General features: G+C 40.0%; 1 protein-coding gene across 2 annotated transcripts in view; it reads left to right on the top strand.

Annotated features, from left to right (window-relative positions):
* Window positions 1–4570: 4570 nt before the first annotated feature.
* Window positions 4571–17207, top strand: part of gpm6bb (glycoprotein M6Bb) — a 29073-nt gene continuing 16436 nt past the window's right edge. The window contains exon 1 of one of the 2 annotated variants that reach the window (XM_084909054.1): window positions 4571–4722. In XM_084909054.1, the coding sequence (XP_084765180.1) occupies window positions 4719–4722 (4 nt within the window). In that variant the 5' untranslated portion in view covers window positions 4571–4718. The remainder of the gene's footprint in view (window positions 4723–17207) is intronic. The other variant, XM_084909055.1, reaches the window with a different exon arrangement.

The raw sequence follows: 17207 nt of genomic DNA, 5'->3' as shown, positions 1-17207 counted from the left end.
ACAGAGCTTTAACATCATTCACACAGCTGGAAGGAGAATCTTTGGATTTCTCACCAGAGTAACAAATCCTTCCGTTTATTCCAAAACATGAACTCCAAGTGCACAGCTACATAGAGTACACAAGAGAGAGACAGTTCAGTCAACATTATCAACAGCTGAAACAGTCTTTATTTTAAGGCTCAAAGACACTTTGTGTCAAGCGCCAAGTCTTCACTTCAGTCTGTGTCAGCACTGAAAGGACTGTGTATGACACACAGCGCCCAAATTTCAAAGAGTAACTGGACAACAATGCTGTCGGTCTGTGTCCAGTTTAGTCTTCAGCATGTGATATGCAAACCCTCCTCTGTCTTTTAGACATGAGCTAACAGTAAAACATTTAGTGTGTTAAATAGATTATGTCTCACACACGGTTCTTTCAGCACTGACATAAACCAATCCAAATTGGAGTTGATACTTTGCACTTTAATGGTGCAGACATTCAAACCATTTTAAAGTGAACATGCTGAAAAACAGATCCTGTGTAACTTTCAAAATGCTTAAATTTCATCTGCTCACCGAAGCGTGTCTATTCTGGGAAAAGACTCAGGTGTGTCCGTACACTGCAGATTAGTCCACAAAACTCTGCAGCTGGAACAAGTTTTTGTGCACTAATGTTATTGATCCTTTTTTTTTTAAGTGTATGCAGGAATTGAATGTTTAACGCTTACTCACCAGCTGAATAACTTCAGAAAAGAATTTGGAAAAACTGACGTAATAAATTAAACTGTCTTAAGCAAACATTCATTACCGGACTGTCTTTCTCCACAGAGGGGAAACTTTGTAATCCTTTGAAAATTTGAGCAGGGAGTTTTGCCATTCAAGTTGTGCTATTCAGCACATTAAGGAACGCCTTGCAGACCCAGATTGTTCAACCAAGTCATGTAACCGGCGATCTGATGCCAGCTTCGCTCTCGGAGCACTTTAAACCGCCTCTCATTTTGAGCTCATTCACAGTGTCTGCCATTTTATCTGCGGTTTGTAACCATGGTGGCTGTTGTGTTTGGTACAGCGCTTCAGCAGCTTTTCTTTATTTGCAATTAGACGCTCGAGGATTACCTCAATTTGCCTCTGCTGACTGCTATCAGCCCTGTTTCACTGTTCTTATCCTTAATTAGGAACATAACATAAATTAGAGCAGAGAAAATTGCTTCAAGATTTAAGAAATGTTTGGGTTTTGGGCTGTAATTCCTTACATTGCCTTGCTGGTTAGAAAAACCTCAGTGTTTTGTCTGTAACATACAGGGAGTGCAGAATTATTAGGCAAATGAGTATTTTGTCCACATCATCCTCTTCATGCATGTTGTCTTACTCCAAGCTGTATAGGCTCGAAAGCCTACTACCAATTAAGCATATTAGGTGATGTGCATCTCTGTAATGAGAAGGGGTGTGGTCTAATGACATCAACACCCTATATCAGGTGTGCATAATTATTAGGCAACTTCCTTTCCTGTCAAAAGAAGGACTTGACGGGCTCAGAAAAGTCAAAAATAGTGAGATATCTTGCAGAGGGATGCAGCAGTCTCAAAATTGCAAAGCTTCTGAAGCGTGATCATCGAACAATCAAGCGTTTCATTCAAAATAGTCAACAGGGTCGCAAGAAGCGTGTGGAAAAACCAAGGCGCAAAATAACTGCCCATGAACTGAGAAAAGTCAAGCGTGCAGCTGCCAAGATGCCACTTGCCACCAGTTTGGCCATATTTCAGAGCTGCAACATCACTGGAGTGCCCAAAAGCACAAGGTGTGCAATACTCAGAGACATGGCCAAGGTAAGAAAGGCTGAAAGACGACCACCACTGAACAAGACACACAAGCTGAAACGTCAAGACTGGGCCAAGAAATATCTCAAGACTGATTTTTCTAAGGTTTTATGGACTGATGAAATGAGAGTGAGTCTTGATGGGCCAGATGGATGGGCCCGTGGCTGGATTGGTAAAGGGCAGAGAGATCCAGTCCGACTCAGACGCCAGCAAGGTGGAGGTGGAGTACTGGTTTGGGCTGGTATCATCAAAGATGAGCTTGTGGGGCCTTTTCGGGTTGAGGATGGAGTCAAGCTCAACTCCCAGTCCTACTGCCAGTTTCTGGAAGACACCTTCTTCAAGCAGTGGTACAGGAAGAAGTCTGCATCCTTCAAGAAAAACATGATTTTCATGCAGGACAATGCTCCATCACACGCGTCCAAGTACTCCACAGCGTGGCTGGCAAGAAAGGGTATAAAAGAAGAAAAACTAATGACATGGCCTCCTTGTTCACCTGATCTGAACCCCATTGAGAACCTGTGGTCCATCATCAAATGTGAGATTTACAAGGAGGGAAAACAGTACACCTCTCTGAACAGTGTCTGGGAGGCTGTGGTTGCTGCTGCACGCAATGTTGATGGTGAACAGATCAAAACACTGACAGAATCCATGGATGGCAGGCTTTTGAGTGTCCTTGCAAAGAAAGGTGGCTATATTGGTCACTGATTTGTTTTTGTTTTGTTTTTGAATGTCAGAAATGTATATTTGTGAATGTGGAGATGTTATATTGGTTTCACTGGTAAAAATAAATAATTGAAATGGGTATATATTTGTTTTTTGTTAAGTTGCCTAATAATTATGCACAGTAATAGTCACCTGCACACACAGATATCCCCCTAAAATAGCTAAAACTAAAAACTACTTCCAAAAACATTCAGCTTTGATATTAATGAGTTTTTTGGGTTCATTGAGAACATGGTTGTTGTTCAATAATAAAATTATTCCTCAAAAATACAACTTGCCTAATAATTCTGCACTCCCTGTATATCTGAGGTATTACTGTCACACATCCAGGTCATTGGTGCTGAACAGCAAAACCTACTTCATGTCCAAATTACCTTTCAAAGTATTTTCAGAATGTAACTTAAATTAACATGTGCTTAGCCCAAGTTAGTATTCACGAAACAACCCCCTCAGAAATAGATGTTAAACAACCCAATAAACAGTAAGGGTTTCTTAAGATTACATCATCCACCTACAAAGTCAAATTTCATATGGTGTGTGGATCACTTTGTTAGTGGCATGGCTGTAATGTCAAATAAAAGGGCATTGTGTGTGTGTGCTTTGTTTTTATACAGTCAGCCCTAATAACAGTTGCAGGCATACTGTCTGCCAGCTGCTGTGCCTGCTGTAACAGCCAGCACAGTGCTGGAAGTTTCCCATGCAGATCACCTATTCACTGACGTGCAACCCATGTACACACAGATAAACACACAAACACACCACCCATACACACACAAAGTGATCGGGGCACTTTAGTCATTTATGATGATGCAGATTTATGACAATAAACTCATGTCATATCAGCCAAAAATGTTTTGTGTAGAGCTGAAGAACTATTCACCATAAATGTGCACGCATAAAGAAAAAGATTTAAAGGTTAGTAAATGTGCACTTTAGAAAAAGAAAGTGGATGGTGAATTGAATATAAATTATATTAAGTGAGAAAAGAAGGATGATATTTTCCTTGTAGATGTGAAGCTGACCAGTTAAATATTTGCCTTTCGGCTACTTTTCTGTTTGCCTTGATGGGAAGATGCCCTGTTTACCATGAAACAAACCATTGAGAATTGCCCACTTGGCCACCAATGAAAAGACTGGATTGGATTAGGGGCTGCTCAGACCTCCTTGGAAACCGGATGCCAGTCTGCTGGAGTGATGGTGATGGTTTTGTTTCTTTTAAAGGCCCTGTCTTTTTGAGAGGCCACCGTTTATCTCCATCCACAGAATTGATGTTGAGCCGACCCTGTGTCTTTAAAATCAGAAGTCTCACGCAACCAAGCGTAGTTGCAAAACAAATACAATGTTTAATTCTTCATGCAGGCTTTATATGCATTTGGCCATGGATGAACTAAATTAGGGTGTTTCTTGTCTTTTAGTAGAGGTGTTGGGGTAAGTCGGAAATGCTTTTGTGTCACAGGGCTGGATTGAAAGATGCACAAAACATTCATTTAGAACAATTTGATTTACGCCAGTGAGCTAATCATAATTCTTTTTTTATCTTCTCCCTCAAATAAAGATACAAATAACTCCCCATTAGCTTTAAAGAGACCATGGGTTCTCTAAATTTCGTAGGGGTATTCTTCAAGAACCTTACAAGTACCCTTGTCTGTAAAGCAAGCGATTAGCCATGTAACAGGGTACGGGAGAGGCAGAAAGTAGTTCAAAAATCACTCCCCTCTGGTGACCTCTGGCCTCTCAGTTTGACTCATCCGTCCTAATAGCTCGTTATTCTGTATTTTGGGGCTCAAGAGTTAATTTTGTGCTTGAGTTTTTAGGTTGTTATCGTGATTGAATTATTTATTTCATCAGTTAATCGACAGCGTTCGCGATAACCCATCCACATCCACTATGCGCAATATGGGGCTTTGTGCGCACAAATACGTCAAGATAAAATTGCTCACCAAGAGTAAAGAGCTAACTTTTTTTTTAATGCTCTGCACTGAGGAGAGATGAGGGAGGGGGCAGGCTGAGTGAACTCCGTCCTCCCATCAGTAATCCCCTCTGTGGTGACGTAAGCCGGGCTGTCTCCAGAGGGACAGCCTTGAGTTTTGGAGCAGCCAGGCGGTCAGTGTGTGCATCCCAGGACGCAACATCAGTGTAGCTGGGGCTCAACTTTCAGCTGATAGCGAAACTTCAGACAACCAAGGAAAACTTGGAAAAATGGGTAAGTTTTACCAACAGATGTTCCGGTGTCGCGACGGATGTAATGAACGCCTGTTGTTTTTTTGTTTTTGTTTTTGTGATGACAGCATAGATCATACTTGGCTCTAACTTTCGAGGTGCACGGATTGTTTAAAAGTACGCATAAGTGAAATTTTACTATTGCTACTAGTGCCACAGAAGGACGTTGTTTACCTGACCCGGTTGCATGAGAATCGGCATTAGAGCAGCCTGCTGAAGCAACTTGTGGAAAGCGATTAGACAGATTAGGACTGTCAGGATTCCTGCAGTCAACTCTGAGCGAGTCTGCGGAGGTGTTAAGTCCAGTTCAGTTTGCTGCCTTCACTGTCTCTTTTTTAACTTTTAAAAAAAGGGCCACAGAGGCTGAACTGTTTGGGAAAACGTTTGATTAAAAGTTTTCACTTGGCCACGCCCTTCATTATCAGTCCTCGATTATCACATTGGTCAGCGGTGATTGATCACGTTGCGCTGATTGAGGTGAAAGGTTGTCATTGTTGTCCCGTCTCCCATCCAAACAGTTCAGCGTGTTTTACTGGCAAAGCTTGATTAAAATGTACTGGAAGCAGCATATTGCATTTGTCAGACGCTCCATGATCGGCTGTTGTGTTGTGCCAGAGCTTGTAATTGCTATCTGAAGGGCTGAGCTGAGACAGTACCAAGTGTTTGCCATCTGTGCTCGCAACCTGGGGGTGCGGGGCTCCTGGGAGGAATGAGGGGCTCATGCCATAGATGTTTAATAACGTTAAAACTGTGATAAATTGGCAACACATCCAAAACAATTAAATGTTAGTTATGAAATGTTCTCAGCTTGCACTGCGCTGGATATTAAACAGCTAAATAATCGTGGCCATTAATGCCATTTTGAGCTGCTGGATTGGGTCTGTGTAACATTTAATACCATGTGTTGTTTGCCACAGTGCAGCTGAGGCCAGGGAAGGACACTGTGTGAGAATGTGTATCAGTGCTCATTAATTCGCTATGAAGCTATCACAGAAGCGCCTTTGTGCTCCTAATTTGGAGCTGCTCCTTTGTGCGACTTCAGTGGCTCTTAATGTAGAGAGAGAAGTTCACTGAATTGCAAGTTGCCTAGCGGATGCCCTGTGAACTAATTCCCCACAGACCCTTATTCAGTGTCTCACAGAGGATATTACTCTGCATGGCAATCAACCTTTATGCATTGTCCACTAGCTAAAGCTCTCATTTTATATTCAAATATGCTCTGTGGCCCTTTCAGAAAATACACGACAGCCTGTTGTGCGCATGAGGAGATTGATTTGGAGACTTGTTAGATGCTGTAAAAAGTCCCCTTTGGTTGAATCAGAGAAGTGCTTTGTGCTCCTCTGCAGTGATTTGCTTTGTTTCGTGTCAAGAAGAATTGCAAACACAAAAAGGATCACCTGTAAAAAGCCTCGAATAGATATCATGAACCGAATGTGTGCAAGACTACGGAGTGTAGCGGTCATAAAGTGGTTGTGTAACTAAATGTCTAATTTGATTTTTATGGTGAACTCCACCTGACATGTTTTTCAGAGAGATCCTCCTCTGTCCTTGCCCCCGAATGATTTTAACAGTGAACTGGGTTGTGTGAAGACTGTGGGAGGATGACTTGGCTTTCCTCCAGCTCTATTCAGAGGAAGACAGGAAGACATTTTCCGCAAATAACTTGTTAAGTTCTTGGTGTTAGTTCTGTGACTATTACCCCAGCGAACAGTAGTTGGCTGCTATTAGCTCCCTTGATAACTAAACAGGAAGAAACTGTAGTGTTGGCTCTGCTGATTATTTATCATTGAGCCAAACATCTGAAAGAAGAGTGCTGGCATGAAGATGACAGACTTCTATCACGCATGTGATGAACACGCACTTGTTTTTAGCAAGAAAAGCACGTCATGCATAAATGTCCGGTAAACTTTCTTTAATGCAGATTGTAGGCCTTGAGCTATTGTGAACAAGTATGTCAAGCAAAGATTATTTTTATTTTTCACTAAACTTACTGGCCAGATTTAAGACGTGTTTGGAAAAACATTTTCGCTTTTGCAGTTTATTTGATTAACATAACACAGTGTCTGTTCTTCTTGGAGCCTGATCCTGATAGCAAAAAAAAAGAAAGCAACTTTTTTTTTTCTTCTTGTGGAAACTTGTGAAGCTTCTAGTCTCCGTGTCCTGTTTTCACTGTGGAGGCCTTGTGGAAAAGTTCATCAAGGCTGGTCGCTAAACAGATCCAAATGTTACGTCATTGTTATTGAGAAATTCAAGAAAAGAAGAGATAATCATAGCAGACAGTTTTAAATGTGTCTTTAGTTAAATTCTTTGCTGTACTTTCATGGCTCAGTTTGCACTGACTCACATGAACATTTAACGCTTTCAGGAAGTTTTCAGGCTTAAACAGAATCGATCCTGTGTTTTGATGACCCAAAAACACGGGAGCTGGGTGTGACTTGTGTGTGCTCTGTCTACATCAGACCTAGGATGCTGTTTGGAAAGTGTCTAATTACACATCAGCAGTGTCACACATACTGTCACAAACCCATGTGGTGAACTGTGTGCGCTGTGACCTTGCGTCCGGAGTCTGAGGAGGGGAAAGACCCTTAAACTACTAATCCCGTGCCAGCAGAGATGTTTTTTTGCACTTTCTGAACCAGAAACTTGTCAACTGATGGTTGAGCAATAACAGAAAGTCAGATTTCTATTTTTTCCCCTAATTTTAGTTGAGTCACGGTCGTGGTGGTGGTCACATACACATCCTTCTGTTCCCAAGATATGCACAGAAAAAAAACCCAGAGGACTGTGAGAATGAGTCACCGCAAAGATGTTCAAAGAGTGCTGAGAGCAAATTTGAACTTTGCTGTTTTGTGTTTGCTTGTGTAAGCCAAAGCATTCTGCTGTTAATTCCCATAGATTTTCACCGTCTGAAGTGCAGCTCAGTCTATATAAAGTTTGTTGCTCAAACATTACAACTAATCCCACATTTTATATCACCATCGGAAATTAAATATCCCTTTGTCTTCAGCTTTCAATCTTTAATTACTGTGAATACCATCCATAATGAGGCAGTTGCTGTCATAGTTACATGATTTCTGGGCTGCTTTCCATTTGGCGACGCATGTGACTGAGCATCTTTGGTAATTGTACAGCGGTTGAGGCCCATGAAGCTCACAAAAGATGCCTTTTTAGTGCAACCAAGACTCCATCTGTTGTCCCCTTTTCCTGGTTTAATTTGTGCCCTCTGATATCTCCAGTTCTACTCATCTTCAACCCATTTATGTCCCTTTTTAGTTGCTTTTAGTTTGCTTCCTGACAGCCAGGTTAGCCCAGACACTCATGTTAATTTGTTGCGCTAATAAGTCCTTCGACTACAAAGAGAGCCATTGACTATTGTGACACTAGATGTTAAGAATAGACGTTCATGAGTGGGGATCCTTGTTCAAGCATGTCCCTCGTTACTTTTTACTAAAAGCCTATTCACAGTAAAACAGAAGGGGAAGGCAAGTGTATGTGTGTGTCATTCTGCCATATGCTTAAAAACTCTATGGCATTGAAAATACGCTCTATGTGCAGGGGGGGGAAACAGCTTTTAAGATATGCACAAGCAACAGTGTTGGAAACAAAATATGCCAAGGATACAATCTGGCCTTTATCTTGTCTGCTAGACTTCAGAAAGACACCCATGATTAACAAAGTTAAACTGGAAATGCATTATGCTGGCATTAGTGCATGTATGCAGAGTGTAGAGGAGATATTTGCCAGTGGAGTAGCAATCTGTATCAGTGTTTTGTTCAGAGTCAGATGACTGTTCCAGAAGGCCTTTGGGAGATAATGGCTCGGGGAAAGCAAAGAGACGCTGCAGCTGATGAACATTTACTCATTGATCCAATAGGCATTTGGCCCCAGTGCAGCATTTTCTGCTATCTACAGTAAACCACACCATACTGCTCTAGATGGCCACATTTTCCACAGCACATTAAAAACAAAAACACTCATTGCATGTGGTTTGATACACTTTCTATGTGTCACATGAGCAAGGAATTGAAATAGTCAACAATGCTTTCCCAGAATAATCAATTATCAATGCGAGTTATGGGTAAAAAAGTGAATTGATTGTAATGCAAGTGAGGTGGAATGGTGACTGATTACTTTACACAGAATAGTATGACTAAGCCTAGATATCTACGCTAGCTCTGAACGGTGACTAATGAGCTCGGTGTTTGGAGCCATGGGTTGATCACTAAAAATACATTTTAGAGCAGGACATGAACTCAAAGGATGAATTCAGATTGTGCTTTAGAAGCTGTATCGGCAGTTAAATATGGAGATGCCAAACATACAAAACGGAGGGCTCATGCGTGCAAAACACGGCTGTGTCTTGAGTTGTTTTGACAGAGGGCTATTTTTTGTCTTAACTGATGTTTCAGGCATGAACGTTTTCCAAACAGCATGTGAAACCCATACTTCTTGTCTTGTCTCTAAAGTGTGACTTCTCACCCAAACATTGCTCGTGGAAATTTGGAACGGCTAGAAACAGTTTGCTTTCAGGTGCCATAGCTACTTTGAGCACTCCACCTTTGAGAAATGTTGGATTTTTCCAGGCTCACTGAGTTTGTGTTTAAACAAATTTATCTTGTTTAATAAGATATTTGGACTATGTAGACATGTTTGGTTGATCACAAGTGTCTTAGCCTGCTGTAGCTTTGGAATACTATTTCCATTGCTTGCCTTAGCTTTTCTTTACACCCATTTGTCCAAACCAGTACAATTAACTGAAAGGTGGCAGTGGGGGACTGAACTTCAGATCTATCTCTCTCTGTCTTGGAGCCAGAAGTTACCATATTTGAAGGAGTGGGTGAAGTTATCATTTAGCTAGTGAGCTTGGTTGGTGAGCTGTTTCCATAAACCATATGGATGCCATGCACAGGCACACATACCTGATAATTTTAATCCTAAATAACAACTAATAAAATACTAGAAATTAACTCATGAAAAACTCAAGTTATTGACTGCTTTTAAATGCTGTAACTTTGGCCATTTTAACATTTGAAGTCTGCATTTGTTGACTTTTTGAGCCAGTGTTGTGGTCATTAGAGGAACTGCGTTTGGTTTGATTTTCAACCTACAGAGGTTATCAATTGGGGGAAAAGCCAATGTATGGTTTTAGTGCTATTTGCTTGCCTAGATTGTGCCAAAACTAGCAAACCAAATTTTGTGGAACTTAGTGAAGAGGTATGAGATTGGTTACATTTTTCAGTGTTTTTACTTCTCTTAAACTTGGAAAGCAATTGGGAATAGGCTTTTGTGGGCCACGGTTTAAATGTAAAACTACTTAGATGAATTGAAAAGAAATAAAGGTGCCTCCAGCTAATTTCACCGTAAGATCATCTGTCAGGAGTGAGAGTTGAATATATTAGTCCGCTTTTCAACTGTGGGAGCCTATAGGGTTGAGCTGTTGGCTGTGTGCCCACTGAGTGTATTCAACCCTCCACAGATAGGCCTTTGTCCTCAGTGCTTTTACGCAGCTGCTAAACAACCGTAAGACAAAAGCATCTGGGGTACCCCAGCACACCAATGAGAAATGCTCACCATATGAAGAGCCTTGCCAGACAGCCTGGGACCACTGGGATGCAGCCAAGTGCTGCGCTTGGGATGAATTAAGCAGGAATTTAAATGAATACTCATGCAATCCTTTATGACTTTTTATTGGCCTTTTAGAATTATGTGTAAAGTCATATTTAATATATTAAGATTTTTCCATCGTGCTGCTGTTGCAGAAGAAAATCTTGTTCAAGCTGATTATCAAAGCTTGTTGCTTTCACGTAAGATGCAGGAGATGCACATGACTCCTCTTTGCTAATGTTGTTTTGATTGGGTGCCACATGTGATAAGAGGAGTCATTCTTTACTGCCAGGAATCATTTTCCTGACCAAGTGAAAGATTTCCAAGTGAGAGTTTGCATTGTCTGCTTATTATCCTCCAGAGAAAGGCATGATAGACGGGAAGAGGCACTTCTGCCAAGCAGATGAAAATCAGCTATGGCTGATCTTTTATGAAGCGACAGCTGCAGGAAACCCAATAGCTCGGGGAGAATGTCGGGGAAGGCTTTTTCTTTTCACACTCAGACTGATTGAAGGTTTGAAAAGATGGATTTCAATTTGACTAAATTACTGAAGTTTAGATTTGACATTAATTTAACTTGAACTACACAACTTGAGTCTTTTACCATGTGCACATTTCATTGTTTTTCAAGAAGCCAGTCGTAGCTTTACTATATGTGGAAAAACAATAGAGAACAGCAGCTTTGGGGTAGAGGAAATCCCAGATGTTTCTGTCTGAAAAACAGCTTGACCTTATAACCACACGCAGACCAGAGGAGAGATCAGTTCGCTGTATGAATATTATAGCTACACTACTGAGAGGTCTCATAAGTCATCTTAGCTTTTGGCCTCTACCGTATGGGAAAACAGTAGTGTAACCATAGAGCAGCAGAAAGTGGAAATAATGTTGGAAAAAAAATCATATTTAATGTACAGAGTAAACTTTAAGCAACTGAACCTATGAGATCTCATGTGTTTATGTGTGAAAAGTGTATGAAATACTTGGTGTATGCTTAACATGCCTCATATTTGGAACTAGACCCCCTAGTCACATGGATCACATTTATATGCGTTGCATTTTCATAGCCAATATTTCTGCTTTTATTGTTGGTAATTTGACTTGAATGTGTTTAATAACATGTGAGTAACTTGTCTGGTTTCCTGCTGCACTGAGAGCTCTCATATCTCCAAAAACAAGGTGCCAAAAAAGTACAAGCAAAGCACTTTAGACAGTTATTAATCTCTAAAATAATGCAAAGTTATAGAAATGAAAAGCGCAATATGTTTAATGATTAATTACCAAAGCATTATGCATTATTGGTTTGCATAGTGCAAAACATAATCATGGGATACAACACAGTGTCACAAATGGTGCCATAAATAATATGCCGAGACACATTGTAATGTCCAGTTGGATCAACAGGATGTTGCAGGATGCTGGTGGAAAACTGCTAATTAGTGCTTAAAGCAATAAAGTAATGGACTGACCCTTGCTCACAGAGGTCAGCAAGAATGGAGTGTATACAGTTACTAGAGAGATTAACTTCTCTTCCTTTCCTGTGATACTCTGTACTTACTGCATATTGTTAAGCACTTAGCCCACATAAGGAAGAACACATCTCTGCGGGGCTGGAAGTATCAGATTCAGGTTGCAACCAACTTTCACATCCTTCCAGGATTCAGCCTAGGATGTGGGACTTTGAGACAGTGGAGGAGCCTCATGTAACAATGGTATTAAAGTAGTATGTGTTCTGGCTTCTCTGTTGTCATAGTGCTCACAGTGAATCCTGACATGAAGGGGTCTGAATGAGCTGAAAGAAGAAGGCTCCATCTAATAAGGGTTGGAGGGGAGAGTTTGAAAAGGGTAAAGTCTTGGGTCAGGGGTTGGAGGTTGGCAGCATGAGGTGGAGGACAATAGGATCGGTGGGAGTGATGCAAAGCAAGAGGTCCCAGCCGCCGGGGGAGACACAGAGGAGGGTAGGAACTGTGCACAGGAGGCAACCCCAGAATTAGCTGTAGAGTCTCGTCTGCTGTCTTCGTGTTTCTTTATGTCTCTATTGTGTCCATGTGTGCGCACTCATGTGCGTGTGTTCATATGCGTATGCTCTATGCAACAAGTAGGAATACGAAAGTCTCCAGCCACGGTGCTATTTGCATCACAGCAGCTGGAGTGTGAGAACGTTTGTGTTGTCAGGTCCTCACCAGTTTAAGAGGGACATATGGACCGTGAAACATCAAAAGGGAAAATCTATTGCTGCTTCTAGACATCCTTACAAGATGGGCTTGATTTTCCTGACAAATATCCTTTGAAGTAATACTCTAAATTTTGTGTGCATCAGCATTTTCCATTAATCTCAAAAGATATGCCTTTGTCAGTTTAGTCATGCATCTTTCTGATTGTCAATAACTAAAATAACTGTAGCTGCTTGTTCATTTTCAGGAAAAATAATTTCATTTATTTTAATGTAATTCCTATAATTCAGTTATACTACTTGTAATTATATTATATTACATATTACAAATAAAATGATATTTGCCAATGTCTGGCTAATATTTATGTCTTGCATGTTTTGTGTACTGACAAAATGTTCAGAGATGAAACGGGGTTTTTTTTTATAACGGGGATTTCATTATTTACTGGTACAAAGACACATGCAGATGACAGCAAATAAAAAAATAAACAAACAGAAGAAATATCATCAGTATCATCAGTCATCAGCAGAATTGTTCCAGAATTTCACTACCATATTAATTTCCTTATAATTAAACTTAACTGCTGTCTAGTCACTTAAGTAACAAAGAAAGCATCTTAGTAGTTTTTGTTCTAGGCTAAATATAAACATGCTTACAGTGATAGGCATTGTATTTAAAGGATTAACACCCCTAAGAGAAGTCCTGTGGGATTTATTTTTAATCTTAGCGCAGTTTAATGGACCTTTCAACTAGCTTGGTTCGATAAGATTAGTAGTATACACCTTTGGAGCCATAACTGCATTTAGTCTATAAGGAGAATCTTAAAGAAGCTGCTGCTCAAGCCTAAGTGATGAGCTCAGTGATTTTGGTTGTGGTTTTCTGCCCTAGCATACTGCCATTTTCAGCAAATGGCAGCAAAAGATTGCCTGGAAGACTTGATTAGGAGTAGCTAACAACTAAACATGTAGACATTTTTACTTAAGGTTTGGCAGAAATCAAAATTAGTTTGAAAAGTAGATCAAATATTGTGATTAGAATCATTATTTTATTTTTTACTGGGGCATCTTGAACTACTACTACCAACTGCTCTTGGTCCTCAGCTAACTTCTTCTATTTGTTTTATTTTTTCTTGATTTCTATGGTAATTTCCTCTTGTAATTTTTAGTTTCTGAATAGTTCAGATTTTTGCGTATATAAAGCACTTCGAATTAGAGCCTGACAGATTTATTTATTTGCTAATCTGTTAATACCGGCATTTAGAGTAGCCAATAAATTTACTTTTTTTTTTTAAAAAGTAAATACGGACTGGGAAAAACACCCTTCAAACATGTCATGACAGTTCATGTTGCACAGTTTGTCCACCAGAGAACACTCTTCAACTTCCTTGTTTGCAACATGTTTGGAGCCACTAATACAGACAGCTGATTGGTGGAGGATTGGGCAGAGTGTAAATAAGCAAATAAATAACTATATATCGGTCCATATATTGAAATATCGGATTTTTAAAAATCGGCTAATGCTAACGCTAACGCTAATGCTAACATCAATTTATGTCATTGAGATTACATTGAGTTGAATTTAACTATTAAAATGCTTATTTCTTAAATCACAACAGCTTGTTTCACCTCCTCCCGAGGAGTCAGGGAATGAGAGGTATGCATTAAACAAAATGTTACTTTAGTGTCAAAGCAAATTGCTTAATGGTGTTGTTATTGTATCATTTGAAAACATGGAAAACCTCAACAGCTTTTTAAAACTTTTTTGTCAGATAAAAATGTTCTGGGGAATTCTTGGTGTTCTCATTACTCCCTGGAATATCCGTCTAGGAAACTAGATAATGGAGGTTGGAGTGAAGACTGGACATACCTCTTGTTGGTTGACTGGGTTCATAACTTGATTGAGGCAGAACACAAAGATAGCAAAGCCTCTTCCAGACCACAGATATCATTAAAAGTTTTAGTGCACGCTGAAAGAAGAACAAACAGTAATGCCAGCACATATCGTTAAAATATGATGTGTATGTGTTTCTGTATCATTTTATCATTGGTTTAAGTTTCCTGGCACTGATTTACTGTTTTGACTCCAGACTGAAATTATAAAATTCTTAAGGATTTGATACTGTATGGAAATTGTTGTCTGTGCGGCCAAGCCAAGATAACGGTAGCCAAAGTACTGTACGCTAGAAAGCCTGCATAATACAAAGAATCTGTGTCTTTTACTCTACCTCCAACACTTAGGCCAAAACCACACAGGCTACGGAGGTGCCAGAGAGTCAGGGTTGTGTAGTCACTTTTAGAGGAAAAACATGGCTGCCAGGCTTCTCTGAGTGAGTGGTGCTCCATATCCAGCCCTGACACGATAGTAACACAAACATACAATTAGAGAAGTGCTGAGTCAAACACCAATGGACATTGTTTGCTTGCAATAAATACAGAGAGAAAAAAATAAATCTGGAATCTGTATGATGGCATTTATACCAAGATATTAAGTATGTCTCTGACAGTGGTATAAATCGAATGGCATGGTTGAGTTTTTGCTACCGTGCTGCACAAAATATGAACAGCTGTATTCTTGTGGTGGAATTCCTGCGTGAGGAACAATGCATTGGTCCATGGGATGGTATTTTTAAACCACCAATGAATGCAGGGATTGGTTTTAAGACCTTATTTTTGAGGTTGGGTAATGGTTGGTTACAGAAACTAAGTCTTGTGTTCATAAGGTCAACAAATTAAGGCTCAACTTCAACAACATCTGGTAAGAATATCATCTTAAACGCTGTTTAAATGGGATTGCAGAGTATCTTTGTTTTTCAGTCATTGTGTTTAAAGGAACCTATGGATTGGTGCCATTTCTGACATTTAAAAACCCCAGGATTTGGATTATTATCAAAGGATTAATTGATACAAAGCCCTAAACACAAGTTGTCTTTGGATCTTACTAATTAGTACAGACATTTGGAATGACAGAAAACATCCAAGACCAAGATGTTATTTAAGAATTGCACCATTAAAGAATTTGATAACTTTCAAATTTGAACCTGCTCAAACACTGAATTTATTAGGGGGGAAAAATTGATTTTCATTTGTTCAAAAAAGCCAAGAGGAAGTAAAACCACTGTGGTTTCCCTGTTTTGTGGAGAGCATGTCTTTCTATAATGAGTTTTGGTTAAAATCATTTTTTCCACTGAGGTTTTTTTTTTTTTTTTGTAGAAGTAGTAGTAAAACAACTCAGAGCCTTATATAGATTGAATTGTCTCATGTAATCATAATATGGCAGGAGCAGATGTACTTTTAGATCCAAAACTTTGGATTTTCAAATAAATCATATGTTTGATTGTTCAGTAAATGTCAGAGAATTTGTATGGCTTTTGTTTCTCTGTAGACACCAAGAGCAGATGAAAATGGGTCAGTAAACAAATGAATGGATCTGCATAATGGGTTTGCTGTGCCATGCTTCTGTACCAATCAATAACCTGGATTCATGCCATACATAAAGGCACACATACAAAGCAGATTGAGATACGAAGAGGGACTGCGGTTAAAACTAGGTCACTAATGCCACTAGAAAAGAGAAACTCACTGACTACAACAAATGACCAAAACAAAGTTCACAAGAATCTCAAGCTTAAAGATGTTGATTGTTGAAGTTTTTTCCATGAGCACCACAAAATACCAGCTCGCCATTTGGTTTTGCTTTTCTTCACCTTTACAACAGATGTTAACCTTGACAGTTAGTTATTTCTGACATAGTTGATGCCACATGCCCATTTGGTTTAAACTGTCTTCCTCTGTTCTCGTGTGGTGAGCCTGCTTTCCCAGGCCTTTAATGGGTGTAAGTAGTGCTTGAGCCTGGGCACAGACCTGGTTCCATGAGAACTCCTTCCATAGTGTGAGCCAAGCAGGGGTGCAGGTCTTCATGGGTGACTGAACACTGGCGAGCATTCAGGATCCGAGTCTCACACCATGAAAGGTTGACCCACAATGAAGCCTCCCACATTTGTATGAGCTTCATCATCATTCAGATTGTGTCCTCAAGTAGGGGCGTGGCGCTGTGTCCACACTGAATCTGAGCTTGCAGCACTCAGGCTTTCACATTCCCACAGCCTGTTAGTATTTTAGGTAAAGCTGAGTGCAGCCTTTCTTCTGGGCTTTATTCATTTGGTTCAGCTCATATACTGAGTTCTACTTTGCATGACATTTTTTTTTTTTTATTTAATTGCTGTAAAAGCACCACCAGTCAACATTCAAAGAATTGACACTATATTGTTTCTGATGATAACTGCAGTATTTAATGTAATACTAATAGTATCTCACTCACTTTGTAATGTCATAATTCCAGTACCGGTATCTGGTGGACAAACTAAATGACCTTGTGGCACCTTAACACTGGTCATCGCCCAGTTCTCCCAGCTTCTTTAAGGACATTCAAATGTCTTCTTTGGATGTTGGTTGTCATTTATTCTGTTCTCTGTCAACATTCTGAAAATGCTCAGGTACAAGGAGTGGACTGAAAATGAGTGAAAAAAGTGCAGACAATGTCCAAAGAAAAGCCTTCAGAAGGCCTGAAGAACTATGGCTCAAGACCACTTTAAAAATTACGACAACGTCTGGCTCCTTGGAAGCAAAATGTAAAAGTATGAGGTGGACCTCAAGACCTTTGCACACCACTGTATTACTCATACCACAGTTGGCCG

The sequence above is a fragment of the Perissodus microlepis genome, chromosome 16, assembly GCF_051167445.1.
Source record: "Perissodus microlepis isolate ML-2025 ecotype Zambia chromosome 16, ASM5116744v1, whole genome shotgun sequence".
In the NCBI taxonomy this organism is placed as follows: domain Eukaryota; kingdom Metazoa; phylum Chordata; class Actinopteri; order Cichliformes; family Cichlidae; genus Perissodus; species Perissodus microlepis.
Note: the sequence above shows the minus strand (reverse complement) of the source record. Positions and strands in the feature narration are given on the sequence as shown.